The sequence below is a fragment of the Hevea brasiliensis genome, unplaced genomic scaffold (genome assembly GCF_030052815.1).
Source record: "Hevea brasiliensis isolate MT/VB/25A 57/8 unplaced genomic scaffold, ASM3005281v1 Scaf1, whole genome shotgun sequence".
Taxonomy (NCBI): Eukaryota; Viridiplantae; Streptophyta; class Magnoliopsida; order Malpighiales; family Euphorbiaceae; genus Hevea; species Hevea brasiliensis.
The window spans coordinates 10,110,426-10,128,651 of NW_026614585.1; the positions used below are offsets into that span (position 1 = coordinate 10,110,426).

General features: G+C 33.7%; 2 protein-coding genes across 4 annotated transcripts; one reads left to right on the forward strand and one right to left on the reverse strand.

Annotated features, from left to right (window-relative positions):
• Positions 1-970: 970 nt before the first annotated feature.
• Positions 971-9,421, forward strand: LOC110651272 (phosphatidylinositol/phosphatidylcholine transfer protein SFH8). Its single transcript, XM_058141431.1, has 15 exons — positions 971-1,222; positions 1,321-1,463; positions 2,061-2,364; positions 2,444-2,543; positions 2,631-2,897; positions 2,988-3,065; positions 3,201-3,302; positions 3,398-3,447; positions 3,597-3,696; positions 3,830-3,928; positions 4,015-4,131; positions 4,626-4,758; positions 7,855-8,249; positions 8,936-9,010; positions 9,114-9,421. Exons 2-15 carry the CDS (start codon positions 1,430-1,432, stop codon positions 9,132-9,134), a joined length of 1,875 nt encoding a protein of 624 aa, XP_057997414.1. The 5' UTR covers positions 971-1,222; positions 1,321-1,429; the 3' UTR covers positions 9,135-9,421.
• Positions 9,422-10,542: 1,121 nt separating this feature from the next.
• LOC110652365 (phosphatidylinositol/phosphatidylcholine transfer protein SFH3) lies at positions 10,543-15,574 on the reverse strand. Of its 3 annotated transcripts, none has more exons than XM_058141432.1 (15): positions 15,415-15,574; positions 14,742-14,893; positions 14,140-14,401; positions 13,531-13,630; positions 13,168-13,434; positions 12,946-13,023; positions 12,748-12,849; positions 12,614-12,663; positions 12,434-12,533; positions 12,220-12,312; positions 11,981-12,055; positions 11,689-11,806; positions 11,113-11,474; positions 10,884-10,955; positions 10,543-10,792 (listed from the first exon to the last, which is right to left on the reverse strand). In XM_058141432.1, exons 2-15 carry the CDS (start codon positions 14,785-14,787, stop codon positions 10,778-10,780), a joined length of 1,740 nt encoding a protein of 579 aa, XP_057997415.1. In that variant the 5' UTR covers positions 14,788-14,893; positions 15,415-15,574; the 3' UTR covers positions 10,543-10,777. The 3 variants fall into 3 exon arrangements, with proteins under 3 accessions (XP_057997415.1, XP_057997417.1, XP_057997416.1); XM_058141434.1 differs by lacking the exon at positions 15,415-15,574 and adding an exon at positions 15,212-15,227; XM_058141433.1 differs by lacking the exon at positions 15,415-15,574 and adding an exon at positions 15,141-15,210.
• Between the last annotated feature and the right edge of the window lie 2,652 nt (positions 15,575-18,226).

The following is an 18,226-nucleotide window of genomic DNA, read 5'->3' on the forward strand; positions in this document are numbered from 1 at the left end:
TTGTCTATTTTTGATATTAGTAAGTGACAATATATTCATTCAAGATACTCTGATAAGGCTTGCATGATTTAAGAATACTTAAATTATGCGCCGGTCACGATTCAGAATTTTGGGTCGTGACAAAAAGTATAATTAAAATATGAATAAATTAAAGAAATCAATTACAACATCAGACAAATGTTAAATAAAATTAATTTTTTTAACAACTGAATTATGAAAAAAAAAAGATGAGTAATATAAATTAATTGAAAAATATGTCCCTTTTCTGAATTCTGTGTATATGTATTTATCTTCAATAAAAAAAATAATTGATAAATATTAATTTTAAAAACTAAGTAAATGTACAACATATAAGGGATTTTAGGTAATTTTTATTGCATATCAACACTAAGAAAAATCATTAATCACAACTAAATCTAAATTTTAATTTATTTCCATGTAAATCTATATTTTACTTTTATTTTATAATTATGACCTTTTTAAAAATTTCTACCATATAACTAACTTTATACTGCCTATAAAGCAATATCTTGCATTAATAAAAGAGAAATATTAATATATTAATTAATTAGATGGATATTTATATTAATTATTTTTTTTTTTAAAATATTATATAATTAATTATATATTTATATGTAATAATATTATAATGTATTTAAAATTATTAAAATATATTTATTAATATAAATTATTTATATATAATTGACATGAGATATGGAAAGATCATCCATCTACATGAGAGATTACGTGTCCGTGGCTCATGTTGGGGGTATTGCTTACTTTAAAAGACTATTACTGTGGTGGATAATAATTTTTATTCTTTCTAACAACGTCATCTTGTGTTCATAGGAAAATGTATTTATTGTAGTATATCCATTTCAAAATCTACCGCCGGCGAATTCTTCATCTAATACGTCCATTCGCCACGTGGAACTTCCGGCCCAAAACCCGAAAAAATTCTGGACCCCACATCCACCCAATTAGGTCTCCTTCTATAAACCCGCTCTCACTGCCTCTGTCTACTTCTCTCCCCAGAAACGATCGCGTTAGCCGTCGTTTCCTCTGCGAATTTAATTTATTCTATTTTAATTTAATTTCAACAATCATCTCTGGCTCTACTCTATTTCCGTTGCTTCGACCTCTCTTAATATTCCCGACGATATGCATTTCTGATCATCCGATCTCCCTCGTGATTCGCGTCGACTTTTATCTTACCCGCCAGGTCCCTTTTTTTTCTTTTTCTTAAATTTTGTTTATTTTTAGTTCTATTGATTTTGAGTTGAATTCGGGTTTTTCATGAGAAATGTGGTGTTTTTGTAGGGTGCATTGTTGTTGTTGAGGCGCAATTGAGTGTTTGTTCGAGTGGAATTGAACGGATAGACAGAGAGAAGTAGTTTGGTGCCTCCAATTGCGTGCTGAAGCCGGGGAGATGTCGGGCCCACTGGATCGCTTCGCGAGACCTTGTGAGTGATGCGTTTTACTTTTCATGACTCATTGTTTATTCTGTTTTGGTCATTTGTAATTGAGATTTTGTTTGTTTATTCGCTAATTTGGCTCATACTAGGGTTTCACTGTACTCTGTTACTGTTCGGTTGCTGAGAAAGTTTGCAGAAAGAAATAAGAACCTCAGTTTGGTTCTCCTTTTTTTTTAAGTTTTTTTTTTCAAAAAAAAAAAAACTGAACTGTATTTTCGTAGGTTTTTTTTAGAATGTTGGGATTATCACCATTTTTAGCTCAATTTGGGATTTTTTTAATAAAAATTTTAGTGCTGTCCTTTTTTTTTTTTTTTGGTTAATTGATTCAATTCCCAAAGGAAATTTTGGTTACTATACTAAGTAGAACTAGAACTTTTGTAAACTTTATTGCCATCAATTTTGATATGGCATAGAAAAAGTCGAAAATTTTTAATGTGTTGGGACTTGGTAGTTACTACTGGTGTTTGTCTTCCAAGTTTCAATCACCATAAACTGTCTATATCAATGCACTTTGTATTTTGTTGTAGTTTGTTGATTCAGTTCTGATGATAACACTATGTTATTTGTTTAATTTTTATATGCCAGGCTTTGAGGGATTCTCAGGAAGTGATGAAAGAAGAGAGAGAAAATCTGATTTTGAAAACTCTGAGGATGAGAGGCGAACTAGAATTGGATCATTGAAAAAGAAAGCAATTAATGCATCCACTAAATTCAGGCATTCTCTGAAGAAAAAGAGCAGTAGAAGAAAGAGTGATGGTAGAGTCAGCTCTGTTTCAATTGAGGATGTTCGGGATGTTGAGGAACTGCGGGCTGTTGATGAATTCCGTCAGACATTGATCATGGAAGAATTACTACCAGAAAGACATGACAATTATCATATGTTGTTGAGGTAAGCAGATATGAGACCCCTGCCTTGTATTACTTCTTGTCAGTAGATAGTAACAACTTCAAGTCTTCTAATGTCGCAGGTTCTTGAAAGCAAGGAAGTTTGACATTGAAAAAGCAAAACACATGTGGGCCGACATGCTTCAATGGAGGAAGGAATTTGGTGCTGATACTATTATGGAGGTTATATACTTGACCATTTCATTGAATTGCTGTGGCCCTTGATCCTCTCGAACCTTTTTCTTATTTCATTGTGTTTGTTGTTTTCAGGATTTTGAATTTAAAGAGTTAAATGAAGTTTTGATGTATTACCCCCATGGTAATCATGGTGTGGATAAAGAAGGGAGACCTGTTTACATTGAAAGATTGGGAAAAGTTGATCCGCATAAACTTATGCATGCTACAACTATGGATCGGTATATAAAATACCATGTGCGGGAGTTTGAGAAAAGCTTTGCAATAAAGTTTCCTGCTTGTACCATTGCTGCAAAGAGGCATATAGATTCAAGCACAACAATTTTAGACGTTCAAGGAGTGGTATGTAGCATATCTTATTACAGAGTGCATAGCTGGGTTTTCAAAATATATGATTCTTCATTTCTCTTTTTTTCATCATTAATCGTTCAGGGTCTTAAGAACTTCACCAAGAACGCACGGGACCTCATTATGCGACTGCAGAAAATTGATGGTGACAATTACCCTGAGGTTTGATATCTCATTTTACACGAAGTGATAAATTCTTAAAGTTGTGCAGGCACAAATTCTGGTATCATTATCAGGGAGAGAGATAATCATGGAACATTATCAATCTGAATTTTTGTTCTTCTTTAATCAATGCAGACACTCCACCAAATGTTCATTATCAATGCTGGTCCTGGATTTAGACTGCTATGGAACACTGTAAAGACTTTTCTAGATCCCAAAACCACCTCCAAGATTCATGTATGTAAAATTTTTCTTTTCTGTAAATTGAAAGCATTGCTGTTGTCTGCTTGTTGATAATTTATTAAATATTCTTTTTGGTGGAATTCATTTAGGTTCTTGGGAACAAGTATCAGAGTAAATTGCTTGAGATAATTGATGCCAGGTAAAAGGAGCTAGATATGGCGATAATACATCATACATGCGTTTTAATATAAATACATCTGTAAAATTCTTCTTCAACTTTTCCCCCTGCTTCCAGTGGTCAGACTTTCTAATTATTCAAATATTACAAGAAGTTTACAATTCCTGCAGTGAGTTGCCAGAATTTCTTGGTGGTACCTGTGCGTGTGCAGATCAGGGAGGTTGCCTTCGGTCAGATAAGGGACCATGGAAAAACCCAGAAGTATTGAAGGTTATTAGCCTGATATTTTCTATACGTGATGTGTTACATGCTCTGCACTCTATTTATTTTATTTTATTTTATAACATGATTTATACCTTTGAAATCAAGAAACAGTCAGTTGCTTGCTTTTATTTTGTTGTAGATGGTTCTTAATGGTGAAGCACGTCGTGCTCATCAGGTTGTAAAAGTTCTAAACAGTGAGGGGAAGGTCATTGCTTATGCTAAGCCACGTTATCCTGTGGTAAGACATTCTCCATGTTCATCAGTTTCATATGGACGTGGAAATCTTCTGTTTCCTTATGATTAGCTTCACTGGATATTTTGTAGCATGTCAGAGGTAGTGATACATCCACTGCTGAGTCAGGATCTGAAGCCGAAGATATTGCCTCCCCAAAAGCACTGAAGAGTTTTTCTCATCTTCGACTGACTCCTGTTCGTGAAGAAGTATGTTTGATGTTTTAAATTCTTAATACATTCTTTATGCTAAATGTGTTAGCCATTTATGCTGTTGTGATTCAAAATTTAATTTGCATTAGTAATTTGAAGGATCAAATATTGAATTATCTGAAAAAAGATGCATCCCTTCCCTTTTGCTCCTTAAATTTCACTTTTTGAATGAATTCAACTAATATGAGAACAATTATTTAGTAAAATTTCTCATGCACTATTTTTTCTTGCTAATAGCTGGTGCACTCTCTTTTAGACATTTCTACTTCAGTCAGTTGCAAATTGACAAAGCATATTTGCAATATATATATATATATATGGATACAGTGACAATACTAAAAAAATTAAAAAAAAAAAAAAGAAAGAAAGAAGGAAAGAGAATTGTGTAAAATAAGTATTTAAATTACAGTAATTAACTAACCAAGTCAGTTCAGTCAGTCCCTTTTTTTTGTGGAAGTTTTTCATTTTACTCTGCTTTCTTGCATTTCCAGGGTAAGGTGGTTGGAAAGGCAAGCTATGTTGGTAAATTCTCAGGGTATGATGAATATGTTCCTATGGTTGACAAAGCTGTTGATGGTGGTTGGAAAAAGCAATCATCCGTCCAGAGGCCTTCTGTTTCCAAAGGTTAGTGCTTTCTGCTTTCATTGAGCTTTCTTAAATCTGTCATTGGGCTCTTAAAATTGCTCCATGTCTCCACAAGTTCTGTGGGAAATATGCCCTATTAATTATGCTGTTTTTAGGGCCAACAGCTCATGGTTCCATATACTCAAAAGATGGTTCAAGGTTAAAGGAGAGAAGATCTACTTCTTTCTAGGTTACTACTTTCATCCTAGGGCATTTGGTTGAGTTAGTTGTGGTTTATATGGCCATCTTCAAACAATTTTCATTGTCATTGTCTGTATCTCTCTTGCCAACTTATGGACTGATTCATTCTTAGTTCTTACTGGCTGCCAGCTTTTTTTTCCCCCTCATTCATAAAAGTTTTCAACACCTAGTACTAGGAGAATTGTTATTTTGTGTTGGAATATCAATTGTGGCAATAAGTCCCACATCGGCAATGTACAAGAAAACTAAAGGTCATATAAGTGTTGGCAAACCAAACCAAAATGGCTTAGGTCATTTTGGTGATGGGGAGCCCAATTTCAAGCCCAGTTAAACATATAGCCTACCAATTTGATGTTCACACTCATGGGTCCATAATTCTCAATATGGTATCAGAGCCTAGATAAAATTTTGGAAATTTTATTTTTGAATTTTCTCCCCCGCATTCTGTTATCCACATATTTCCCCCTTAAGTCTCTGCCCTGTTTCAAGTCTTCTCATCAATTTTTTGAGTTCATACCTACTGGGTTGTTTATATCACGTACCTAGGGTTAGTTGTTTGTCTCACTGCCTGTCCCAAAGGACCTCTAGGCCGTCGATCAGCCTGCCATCAAGATCTGGTCATCGGACGTCCGGCGAGTGGCCCTCACACGCCACTTTTGTTTTTCTTCACTATTTCACTCCCTGGCGACTGAGATTGGGTAATGCACCTCCTGTCCTTTGGCTTGTCTTCCTGACATCGCCTCGGAGTTTGTGCAGCATTCCTATAAGCTACTGGTTGATTTGGTGCAGTTTGGTGAGGGTTTTAAGTCTTGGGTCTGTTTTTTTCTACTTTGCTGCGACAAGGTCCTGTTTTAAAGGGTCTGGCCAGCTACAGTAATAATTTCTTGGTTCAGTGGTGGTATTTCCAATTTTCTATTTGTGGGACTTGGATAAGCTTCAATATTTATTTATTTATTTTTTTTTTGGGTTCTATTGGTGCATTGCCCAATTTCTAGTTTTGGAATTTTCTGGTCCAACACAGGTTCTCCCTCGGGACTTTCTAGCTCTCTATTTAAGTTCTATTTTGGTTGGTTACACTTTTGTTGGTACTTTGAGAATTGGTACACTTTTGTTTTCAGGTACTTGTTTTTGTTGTGTTGTTTTGGTACTGGCGTTGGTGTTGGAGTGGGTGTTGTAGTCCTGTGCGCTGTTTTGGGTATCATTGCCTCTGTCTTAGTTATGCTTGTTTATTGATTGAGGTCAGTATTTTGTTTCCTATTGCTGCAACTTCTAAGGAAATTGTTGATCCTCGTTTGTGTAGGTGAGCTTCTGTCGGTAATCCTTTGAAGGTTCTAGTGTGTATTTGGAGTAATTTTGAGGGTGTATTCCCAAGTCTGTTTGTGTTTTGCTTTTGAATTTTATTAGTGCTCACTTTGGGGCTCTGTTAGTTATTGAGGCTAGCTGGTGTCTCTCAGACAGTTTCTAGAGTTTTGGGTCATCTTGAAGAAGGGATTCAAGCCCTGTAAGCTACTGCCCCATTTTGAAACTCCCTTTGAAGGTTTGTTGAAGTTTGGACAGCTACTGTATTGCAGCCATATGGGTTGTTTGGGTAAAGATTCACCTATTGTTTTGGTGTTTCCTCATCGTTATCGCTTTTGGAGAGGTAAGGGCAACCCTATGAGCTGCTTTGTGTTGATGTTTCCTTGCTGGCATTGCTTTTGGAGAGTTTTTTTTTTTTTTGGGTGTTCGAGCCTTTATGTTGGTGTTTCTAAATTTGGTACAGTACTGTTACTTTGTGGTTGAACCTGAGGGATCACTAGACCTGCTACAGTCGTCTAAGAAGAATCTCATAAAAAAAAAATTTAGAAACAAGACCTGTACCAAATTTATAATCTCATCAAGGGGGAGTGTTGGAATTGATGAGATTCCTTGCTTCATTTTAAGGGGGAGTTATGAAAAGTCAATATTTGTATTTAGTTATATTTCTATTTAGCATAGGATTTATACTATTAAATAGATATGATTTGTATTCTTAATTTTTTTTATTGGAAGGTAGATCTATTTCATTGATTAAAAGGGCCTGAGGCCTATTACAGTAAAAAGTGTACATACAATTAGCCTCACTAAACTCATCCAAGGGCAGGCCCAAGATTAGAAACAACAACCCTAGACTGCAACGGGTATTCAACCTGAATACCATGACCCGATTAGGGAAGGAACAACAACCCTCAATAGAGAACTACTGCTAAACAAGCTACCCCACAGGAGACGACATGCAGAACCAAGAATGGCAAGAAACACAAAGGATATCCCAACTTTTGACACCATGAATGGTTTAGATACCAACTGAAGAAAAAGGGAAACCTCTTCACTACTGTCATCTCTGAATCTACATGGTCTCAGACGATTGATTTAAGCCTCAGGCCAAGGGATACAGGAACCTTCAGAGCATCATAGATTTAGCGGAGGAAGGAAGTGGCATAGCTCATTGGCGAAAGAAGAGAAGTAAAGAACAAAGAGACTACATCTTTATTATTCTCATTATTCTATGAAATAAAAGTTTGCACATTTATATATAATGATCTCTTATAACTACTCTAGTTAATTAGGAATATAAAACCTGTTATAATTACTTTACTAATTAGGAATACAAATCATATCTATTTAGGAAGATAATCCTATACTAAATAGGAATATAACTAAATACAAATATTGACTTTCCATAACACTCCCCCTAAAAATGGAAGATGGAATTTCATCAATTCCAACATTTTGTCTTAACTAATGCTGGTATAAGTTGTAATCTGTGCAGTTGCATACAACTTCAGATGCATGGTACACTTATTTTGATTGATAAATTGTCCTTTTCCTTTTTCTTTAACCTGGCAAACAATGAAGATGAAAATTTCAATGCAGCTACACTTGCTCTGCCTGACACTCCAAAGACTCCAGAAGGAATTCGAGTTAGAATTTTGGTAGCAGTTATGGCTTTCTTCATGACACTTTTCACTCTTTTCCGAACATTGGTGTTTCGTGTAACTAAGAGGCTTCCTCATGCTTCATCTGATGATCAAAGTTCTCCTGAACTTTCTCTGGAGGCAACTCAGGAAGAATTTCATCCCCCTTCAACTCCAGCTTTTACTGATGCAGATCTCCTCACCTCTGTACTGAAAAGGCTAGGTGAGCTGGAAGAGAAAGTGGATACGCTTAAAGCAAAGCCGTCAGAAATGCCTTATGAGAAAGAGGAATTGCTAAATGCTGCCGTTTGTCGTGTGGATGCCCTAGAAGCAGAGCTAATTGCTACCAAAAAGGTATAATTGCTCGATTACAGAATATCATGTGTGATCACCTTGTTATGGCTCTTTCACTCTTAAGTGGTGATCATAATGTGCAAGCCCATATGTATCAGCTGTCATTTAAGTTTTTATGTAAAGTATTGGATTTTTTTTTGGAAGTTTTCATACTAATTACAAATTATGTCTGCCTCATGATGAATCTAGTGACTGTTTAGGAACCTGGTGACAAATCTTGTTTCATTATGTTTAATCAGTACCTTGGCTTTGTTAGGTTCCAAGTGATTTGTTTGAAAAGCAACAATGCTTACATTTTCACCTGCTGGTAAACACTTCACTGTGATCTTATCACTTATCATAAGTGACTAACGTTTAAAATGCCAGGAAAATCTGTTTTGAAACCAATGTTATACAATGAAGGGAACTGCTATTGGCTTAATATTCTAGCTGTCTGATTTCTAGGAATATAAAAAGGATTTATGGTTAAATTTCCCATATCTTATTCCTTCATTGATGGGCATTTTTGCGCCTTTTTCATGTTTGATGTTGCAGTTGTGTTTTGTATCTTTTGCACGGTATTGGGGCAACTTTTCCTTTTTTGCATTATTTTCTGTATTTAAGTTACTGGATCAAGGGGAGCATCAATATTTACTCCATTTTCTAAAAGAGGCATATGTTGTTGATCATTTGTACTTCCTGAGCAGGCTTTACATGAAGCTTTAATGAAGCAAGAAGAATTGCTTGCTTACATAGACAGTCAAGAAGAAGCCAAGTACCAGGTAGGGAGATTAATCTGTCTCTTTTATTTGTATATGGCCGAGGAAGTACATGTTTCTTTTAATTGGTATGATGTATTACTGACAGTTTTTCTGTACATATCAGAAAAAGAAGTTTTGCTGGTAAGATGATTTGCCAATGGAGGGAGAATCTGGTGACTTCTCAGCCGGCACTAAAATTTGCTGTTTCTATACAAGTGTTTTAACATACAACCACAGATGTTGGTCATGCTACACTTTCTAATTGATGCAAGTTTATGTTGATTGCAAAGGAACACAGACCTTATTGTAAGGAAATTATTGTGTGACTACTATTGCTCTTAAATCATGTGGTTTCAGGTTTGGCTTTTCCAATTTTACACTTTTTCCTTGTGTATGTATTTGTCTAATATGAATGGACGTGAGAATTGTTAAGGGCTCCGCATATTCATAGATTTTACATATCATCTGGGTGCTTAGTTTTGTACAATGGTCTGTCAGCAGCTGCCCATTTCTGTTGCTTAGGATTTAGGATTACCTGTCTACTATTTATTCAGGGTACTGGTGTGCATTTCACTTTTCCCATAAAAATGGGTCTTCTTGGAGGATATGACTCGACAAATTCTTGATGTTTTTCAGTTAATAATAGAAAGTTGCGTTTATTTTACAGTTGTAGAATATGGACTTGCTGAAGGTGTTTGAGTGGCCTACATGGGTCGTGACTCATGATTCATTTCTGCTTAAGATTTTGGAAGAAAATGCTCATGAGTAACTTCTGAGCTTGTATGTGACAGCTATGGTAAGGTTATTTATTATTATTATTATTATTATTATTATATAGGCAATGAAGAAAGTTGTGTACTGGAACAACTAAAGTCTAGAAGTATAGACATTAAGCCTGCTCTGCATAAAGTATGGTGTTTGATTTTGAATCCCTAGAATCATTGCCGGACTGAGCATGTTGAGATCCACGAAAACAAAACCGAATTCTTTGTAGTGGTGGTATGATTGTTGTTCGTGTAGAGGTGCTGAACCTAGATCCGGCTAGGGGCTGGTTCAAAGCCCTGAACTGGATTGGGATGGGTGGGTCAACATTTTATGGGGACATCCTTAGGACTTGAACTATCGGTTTCGGCCCGGATTGGTGGTCAGAGGCTGAATCTTTCTATTTTTTGGAATAAAAAAAAAAGGTTCAATAGTTTAATGAAAACAGTTTTTGTGTTCTATTAAGTTATAGCATAATGGCAAAGGACATGGATTAATTGATTGATACCAAAAGTCACTATGATAAATTTATCCATCATGTGGTAAAAAAAAAAAAATTTTTTTTTCAGTTGCTAGAACCCATAATTATGTGGAGGGTTGGTAATTTTTACTTTTCATGAGAAAATAAATACACTGTGAGATCAACGAACTCTGTTGTGTTATCTCAGTCTATTTTCAATCTTATCTTTAGGAGAGGGATCCTTTCCTCCTAGTTTATTTGTCTTACTCGTAACCAGAACTTTCATTTTTTATTGAACGACCCATTCCCACCTATTGTACTCTAAAGCAACTGGAAAAGATCAATCCATTCAAATCAACCAAAGTCAATAATCATTCCAACATGCACAATTATGAAAAATAAACCAAAAGTTGCACAAAGCTGAAAATGATTTTAAATAATAACAAAATATGGGGCAAAGATTTCTAATTAATTGCCTCCAGTATCAGTAAGTTCTCAAGTTATCGTTTGGAGCATTGCAGAAAAACCAGCACTTTTCACCTCACTTAGCGTTATGGATTCATCATTCAAAAAACAAAATACTGAAATATGAAAGAACTTGATTAGAATTTTCATGTGCATGATTAAACTAGCAAACACAAGAACATTATAAATATGTCAATTTTTGCATACCTTCTTCTTCTTCTTTTTCTTTTCAATGTATTCTAGGAGTTCCTGCTGTTTAGCAGTTGCATCCTCAAGTGCCTGTACAAACAAGAAATGGGAAATACATAAAATTACCTCAAACATTTCCGGCAATAGATCCTGTAAATTAGTTATGGCTAAGCCATTTTTCTTCTTTTTTTTTTTTTTCCTGTATGTGTACATTGGACAACAGAATTGAAGAAAATCAGGCAAATACCTTCTTGGTTGCTAACAGCTCTTGTTCCAGGACATCAGTGCGTCTTAAAGCAGCATTCAGCATTTCCTCTTTCTCAGGAGGCATAGCACCAGCTCTTGAGATGAGAAAATTCAACTTCTCTTCCATTTCAGCCATGCGCATCATCATGTTCTTGTATTCAACGGTAGAGATGGATGGTGCTGGCATTGCATGGTTTTTCATCATTCCATTGTCATAGTAAGCCTGACTGCCATAAATAGCAGCTTCAGTAAGTTTTCTTGGCATGTTTCGTGTCATGCGAACCATGGTGATGATTCCCATCACAAAGGCGAAAAACCCACTAATTATTGGATTGGTTATTCCATCAGACTTACAAGCATCGCCTGCAGGAAAATGATTTGCAGCATTTGAAATGTAATTTTGTTATTCATGGAAGGCAGCAGAATGCAGAATGCCTTAGTTCTTAAATACCGAAGAAATTATGTTAACATTGAAACAATTAAGTGATGCACAAGTCCTTCAAATAAGATTTATGCTATAAAGTATCTTATATGCATAAACTATTATTTTAACATATGCATATCAATAATTGCATACCTTTAGAGATGTTGTATCCATGCTGCATTTTAGTAGGCCAAGCAGCATCCACAGACTTGTCAACCATTGGAATGGTGTTACAGTTGTTGGTAATGTTGCACTTTTTGCTAATAGGAAACTGCAAGTATATAAAGAGAATTACAATGTAATGAACTTACAAAGTTCCTAGATTTTAGTTTTAGCAAACTAAATTTGTTTTTTAAGCTATGTGCAATGTAAGTAAGCTAGTTGATACTAGTTTGATCTCATTAATATGAATTACTGATATCGGATAGAAATCCAGAAAACTTACTTTTTCAGGACCTGGATATTTTTTATGCTCAAAATCCACAGCTGTTTCTACAACCAAAGAATCGCCTCTCTCCATCTTGTTATGCAAAAATGGGGAAAATTGGAAGTTAAGCAATCAATCAATGGCATAAAAACTTGTAAAGTTTAAAAAGCATTTGCATTTGTGTATTTAAAATGTAAAGAATGAGAGGGCCCTGAACCCATGAAAATTGAAGTACGACTCTGGTAAGGACAAAACACCTTCGTGCATGCATTCTCATCTTCAGATATTGTCTTCTCCTCAATTCCTGACAAAGTTCTCCTATTGCATTTGGCTACACCATTTTGAACCATCTGGATCATCATAGTGAAAATATTGTCATTTTCTAAGTCATCCTATTATACAAATACAATACTCCATAAATGAAGGGAAATGCTATTAACAAATACAATGCATGAGGAGCAGCAGTTCCACCTTCATTATTTCAGGATCATTCCATGGACCCTTATCAGAACGCATACAGCCACCCTTATCAGCACAAGTACAAGTACCACCCAAAAACTCTGGCAGCTCACTGATTGCAGTCCAGAAAACAGAGTTTCAGTAAAGAAATTTAAAAAATATACTCTTATAGTCGATCAAGAATTAACTTACCAAGCATCAATTATTTCAAGCAACTTGCTCTGATATTTGCCACCCAGGACCTGACGAAAAACTCATTTAGGAATTGTGACGTTACTAGAATGGAGGCAGCACTATCCATAGATGAAGAGATGTCGAATACTTACATGGATTTTGGAAGCAGTCTTAGGGTCAAGGAATGACTTAACAGTGTTCCATAGAAGCCTAAAACCAGAACCACCATTGATGATGAACATGCGGTTTAGGGTCTGTAAATAAAAAAGTTTCAATTAATTTCATGCAAAGTAAAAACCTATTATTCATCCAATGGAAACAGAAAAACTTATAATGTAAGAAATGAGAACCTCAGGGTAATTGTCACCATCAATCTTTTGAATGCGCGTGATAAGATCCCTTGCAGTTTTGCTGAAGTGTTTGAGACCCTAAGTCATGGATATTTGGTTAGTGCTGGAATTCTCAAAAGGTAAGACAAGAAATTTAATGCGCTTCAATTTCACAAATTATGTGATGCTATAAAAACAATTTAACTTTTCTTGCATTCTTCAACGGTTAAAATCCTCACATACCACTCCTTGCACATCCAAAATGGTGGTGCTCTGGTCAACGTGCATCTTTGCTGCAATTGAACAAGCTGGGAGCTTATAAGTGAAGGCTTTCTCAAATTCCCGCACATGGTACTTCACATATCGATCCAAAGTCGTGACTTGCAGCAGCTTGTTAGCATCAACTTCACCCAGTTTTTCAATGTAAACAGGTCGTCCTTCCTTATCAACCCCATGGTATCCTTGTGGATAGTATTTCACAACTTCATCTAATTCCTGGAACTCTAAGTCCTAAAAAGAAACAGGACAAATGAAGCTCAGAACTATGTGGATGCCTTATACAATAACATTCTAAATCTATATTTTCAAGCTTTTTTATCTAATTACCTCCATGATTGTGTCAGTACCAAATTCCTTCCTCCACTGGAGCATATCAGACCACATTTGCTTTGCTTTTTCAATATCAAATTTTCTGGCCTTCAAAAATCTGTATCATGATGCAATAAGTTAACAACGTAAGTACTTTTCTTTATTATCCAAACAAGTGAAAAACTACCACTTACACTGAACTAGCATCTGGTTAAATTTAAGGAAATAAATCCTAATGCAACAATGTTCTGAATTAACTCAATTATGCATAAACCTCTATAACATTTACATCTGAATCTTTCTTTAAAAATGTTCTTAATGATGTGCTAGCACAAGAAAATACCCTTTCCCTCTGTCCGTGAAATTCTCATAACAATGATCATGTCCAGCATTTGAATAATGGAAATTGGCATTGGAAACATATTTAAAGATATGCTCTTTTCTGTTGGAATAGAAATTCGTACAAACTGCAAGGAATCTAATAACATTTCATTGCCTTCTCCAAGAGAAACAAAAGATTTTCAAGTCTTTTAGTTTAGTTGAATTCAAAATTCGAAGCAGAAATTGTACTAGTAAATTCACAACATGACCTGTCATTAACGACTGGAAAAGGGAAAATAAAATGACCTGAGCATCATATGGTGATCATCATGCTTAGAAGGCAGTAGCTCATCAAGGATAAGTACTTGACGAAATGCATCCACTGCTTGTAATTCCTCTGCATCAAGGTTATCATCAATTGCAACAGACATCACTCTGCTATGTCTGCGGCCCTTCTTTGTAAAAGAATTCCTGAACTTGTTGGAGGCATTAATTGCCTTCTTCTTCAGAGATCCAAGCCTAGTCTTCCTCTCTTCCTCAATGATCTCAATGCTGGATTTTTCCAGACCTGCTTAATCAATATTCAGAGGCAATAAACTAAGATTTTATTGAAGAACTTGAATTTTATATGCAGGATCCCATTAAGAAACTAGGACATGTATTAATATATAACATCAATAAAGTTTGTATCAAATGTCAAATGCAACTTGTAGTTGTAAGTGCCTCAGGAGAACTACCACTTGAAGCTAGTTCTTGGGGGGAGAAAGCCCCACAATTTATCTACACACATCAAATTCTCCATATAAATAAAGTGAGATGTTGGAACCATAACAATTTCATTTTAAAAAGCCCCACTGTCCATCTTCCTCATTTGACTAACAATGAAAAATATTCGGTTGAATGCTTACCTGGTATCATTTGTCGATCAAGCGGCCCAGACATAGGGTCGGCCATTGCTATGATTAAATTCTGAAAAGCCTATCAACTCGAGATGATAATTAAAAGTAACAGGAGGTTGAAGCACCAATAAACAATTGCCCCTCACGAAATATTTTCATGCCTACAAACCAGATGAAAAGATGAGAGAACTGAAAATTCCAAAGGAAAAGAAATGTGTCCTTGCACTATCCACTTTCAAGACATCAAAACCAACAACACATAACAAATGTTTAAGCATGTAAAGTCTCATGTGAAAAATCATAGAAACCAAGATACAAACAACGCATATGCATAAGCATGGGCTTAAAAGTGACATATGCAGCTAAGAAGATTGAAACACTTAAAAGAAGTACATGAAAAATCAGTACCCTGAAAATTTAAGCAATTAACCTATATAAATTATACTATCAAATCAGCACATTATAAATCAATTACGAACCTAACTCTATAAGCATTGGGATCATCAAGCCCATCTTATCAATTTAATCAGTTAAACATCACATCCAATACATAAATCAATAAAACAAAACCATAGTCTTAAATGCATGCACCCATCATCAAAAGGGTAGCTAGAGGTGGTTGAGGAATTCAAGAATTAGATATGCATAATGAAGAAATGAAAAGAGAAAAAAGAAATATTACCTTCTGGCAAGAACGTAGGAAACAATTAGAGCACATATGTATAGATACTTGATAACAGAAATAATCTCTGAAATCAGAGGCCCTGAGAGGACGGCTCCAAAAATGGAGAGAAAAATATATATGATATTGACAGAAATAGAGATGAGTGACCTTTCTTTGTTATATTTTGAAAGAAAGATAGAGGTAGGAAGCTAAATGCATGCCACTTCATTCAATTTACGCGCAAAAATCTTCAACTAACTATTTAATATGAAAAATTATTATTTAATCCCTATATTTTAATGAAACTAACTATTTAATCTATCTATTTTGAAAAATTTACTATCTATCCTTTTATTTTTTTAGTCCATGACTTCTTTTGCCCCTCTTATTATTTTAAAATATTTTTTTTTTTTCAACTCAATTATTTAATCTGTAATTTTAAATTCAAGAGATTACGAACTAAAAATTCTACAATTATAGATGTTTAATACCATTGTACTAACCAATGATATGCATTGATATATATATTTTCTACAATTATAGATGTTTAATACTAACCAATGATATGCATTGATATATATATTTTCTACAATTATAGATGTTTAATACCATTGTACTAACCAATGATATGCATTGATATATGTTCATATCATTAGATGTAACTAATGTGTCTAATTAAATTACCATAAATGGTTGAGAAAAGAATGTTGCGTGTGTGTTTTTGATGATCCTCTAAATTCTTTAATATTATATGCAGCAATATTATTATTCGGTTGTACGCCAAAGTCAATAGCTTATTTGTGGTGCTCCACTAAGCCGTATGCACGTATTTTGCTGCTGCCAAGTGCTAACTATCAACTGAAGATTGCTAGGCAACTAAAACACATAATATAAATTAGGGAAGTACAGTTTTGATTTTGGTTTGAGTTCTGTCAAGGAATTGAATCAAATTAAAATTTCAGTATAATTTCAGTGTGGTTATTCAATATTTTGATTTTAGTTTGGTTTTTTATTTTTTAATTTTAATTCAATGCGGTATAATTTTAGTTTGAATTTTGATTCTTAAAATAATTTTATATAATTTTTTTTATAAAAAATATTTAAACTTTAAAGCTAATTATTAGTATATAATTATCTTTTAATTATTTTTAAATTATATAACCTTTAACTATAATATATAATTGTGAAGTTATAAGCTAATTTAATGTATTTGTAACTAAAACTATTTAAAAAATAAAAAATAAAAATATTAGATTATAAATTTCGGTTCTTAGCCATAAATTTGATTTGATTTCGGTTTGATTCATAATAAAAAAATAAAAATCAAATCAAATCATTAAAATAAATTCAATTCAAAACAATTCTTGATTTTGTTCCAACTCAAGGTTTTTGGGTTGAATGAACATGAAATTTTCATAAAGCTTGAAAAATTTTGGGCTCCAACAACCCATTTGCAGTCCTTCAATAAGATTCAGCCAGGAGGGTTAAAACACTCAAAATCCACTTCATTAAAATCGACTCAAGTTTGAATAGTTTGAGCAAATATGTTAATCAAGTTTAAGTACCACAATATTCAACTTAAGTGACTCAAAGAACTAATTAATATATGTAATTGATAACAATATTAATGATTTTTAATTCAAAATTAATTAAATTTATATTTAATATTTTCAATTTTTAATTATAATTAGTGAATCCGGCTGAATTGAACTAAATTAAATTTAAAAATTGGATAGAGTTAACGCTTAACATTATAGCAACTCAACTCTGAATTACACCCTATATTCGACTATTCAATTTTTGGAGAAAGAGAGCAAAATTTTTCTTGGGGCGATTTATTATTACTTTTGTGATTTAGTTATAATAATAGCTAGTTAAATAATATATATATATATATATATATATATATATATATATATATATATATATATATATTTGATTTCTTAAAATGCCCTTTAAATGTTCTTAATAGCTGTATAAGACATTAAAAAAAAAAGAAATTTAGTTTTTGATTAGTTTAATTAATATCGGTTACTATTGATTAATTATTTATTAAATTCTGATAATTTTTTATTTAGATTTAAGTAAAGAGTAAATATTAAAAGAGTAAAAAAAACTGACATTTAAGATGATATAATATTTTTTCCAGTGTTCAATAATAAATATAATAATTTATTAATAAAAAATTTTATAATTTATGAAATATTTTAATTCAATTTTAAAAGAGTAGGAGTTTAATACTAATTATAAGTTAAGGCATTGTTTAATTAAGGAAGAGTAAACTAAGAAAGAATAACTTTTCAAAAAGTTACAAGTAATCCTACCTCACTTGTGCAAAAGAAATAACTTACTTAAGAGAGATTTGATAAATGGTAATTTTTTATTAATTTATTACACTTTGAATTATATCCTAAGAGAGAATTTATTTCTCAAAAAGTAAGTTTATATATCAAATATATTTATATCATATTTTTTAAATTCTTTAACAGCACTTTTTTTAGCATGAGTGCTTCGCTCTCTAGTTTTTAGAGAGACTTTTCTCTACATTATTATCTTTAGGGTTTGGAAATCATTAAGCTTGCTACTATCTGTAAGACTTTCCTTTACCTCTTTCGAGTAGAGGAAGGACCTTCCCTAATTTGAAAAGTGTGTTTCCCTCCCTACCCATGGGGTTAGGGTGTATATATCTCTTTTTGAATTTTTAGAGTTGCATATTTGCATGCTTATTGAGAGGGAAGCTGTTGAGAATATGTATTACAATGGTTGTGTTAGTTTTGACTTTGTGGGGAGGATGGCTATTTGGGTTAGTTGTGGAAGAATGGCATCTATA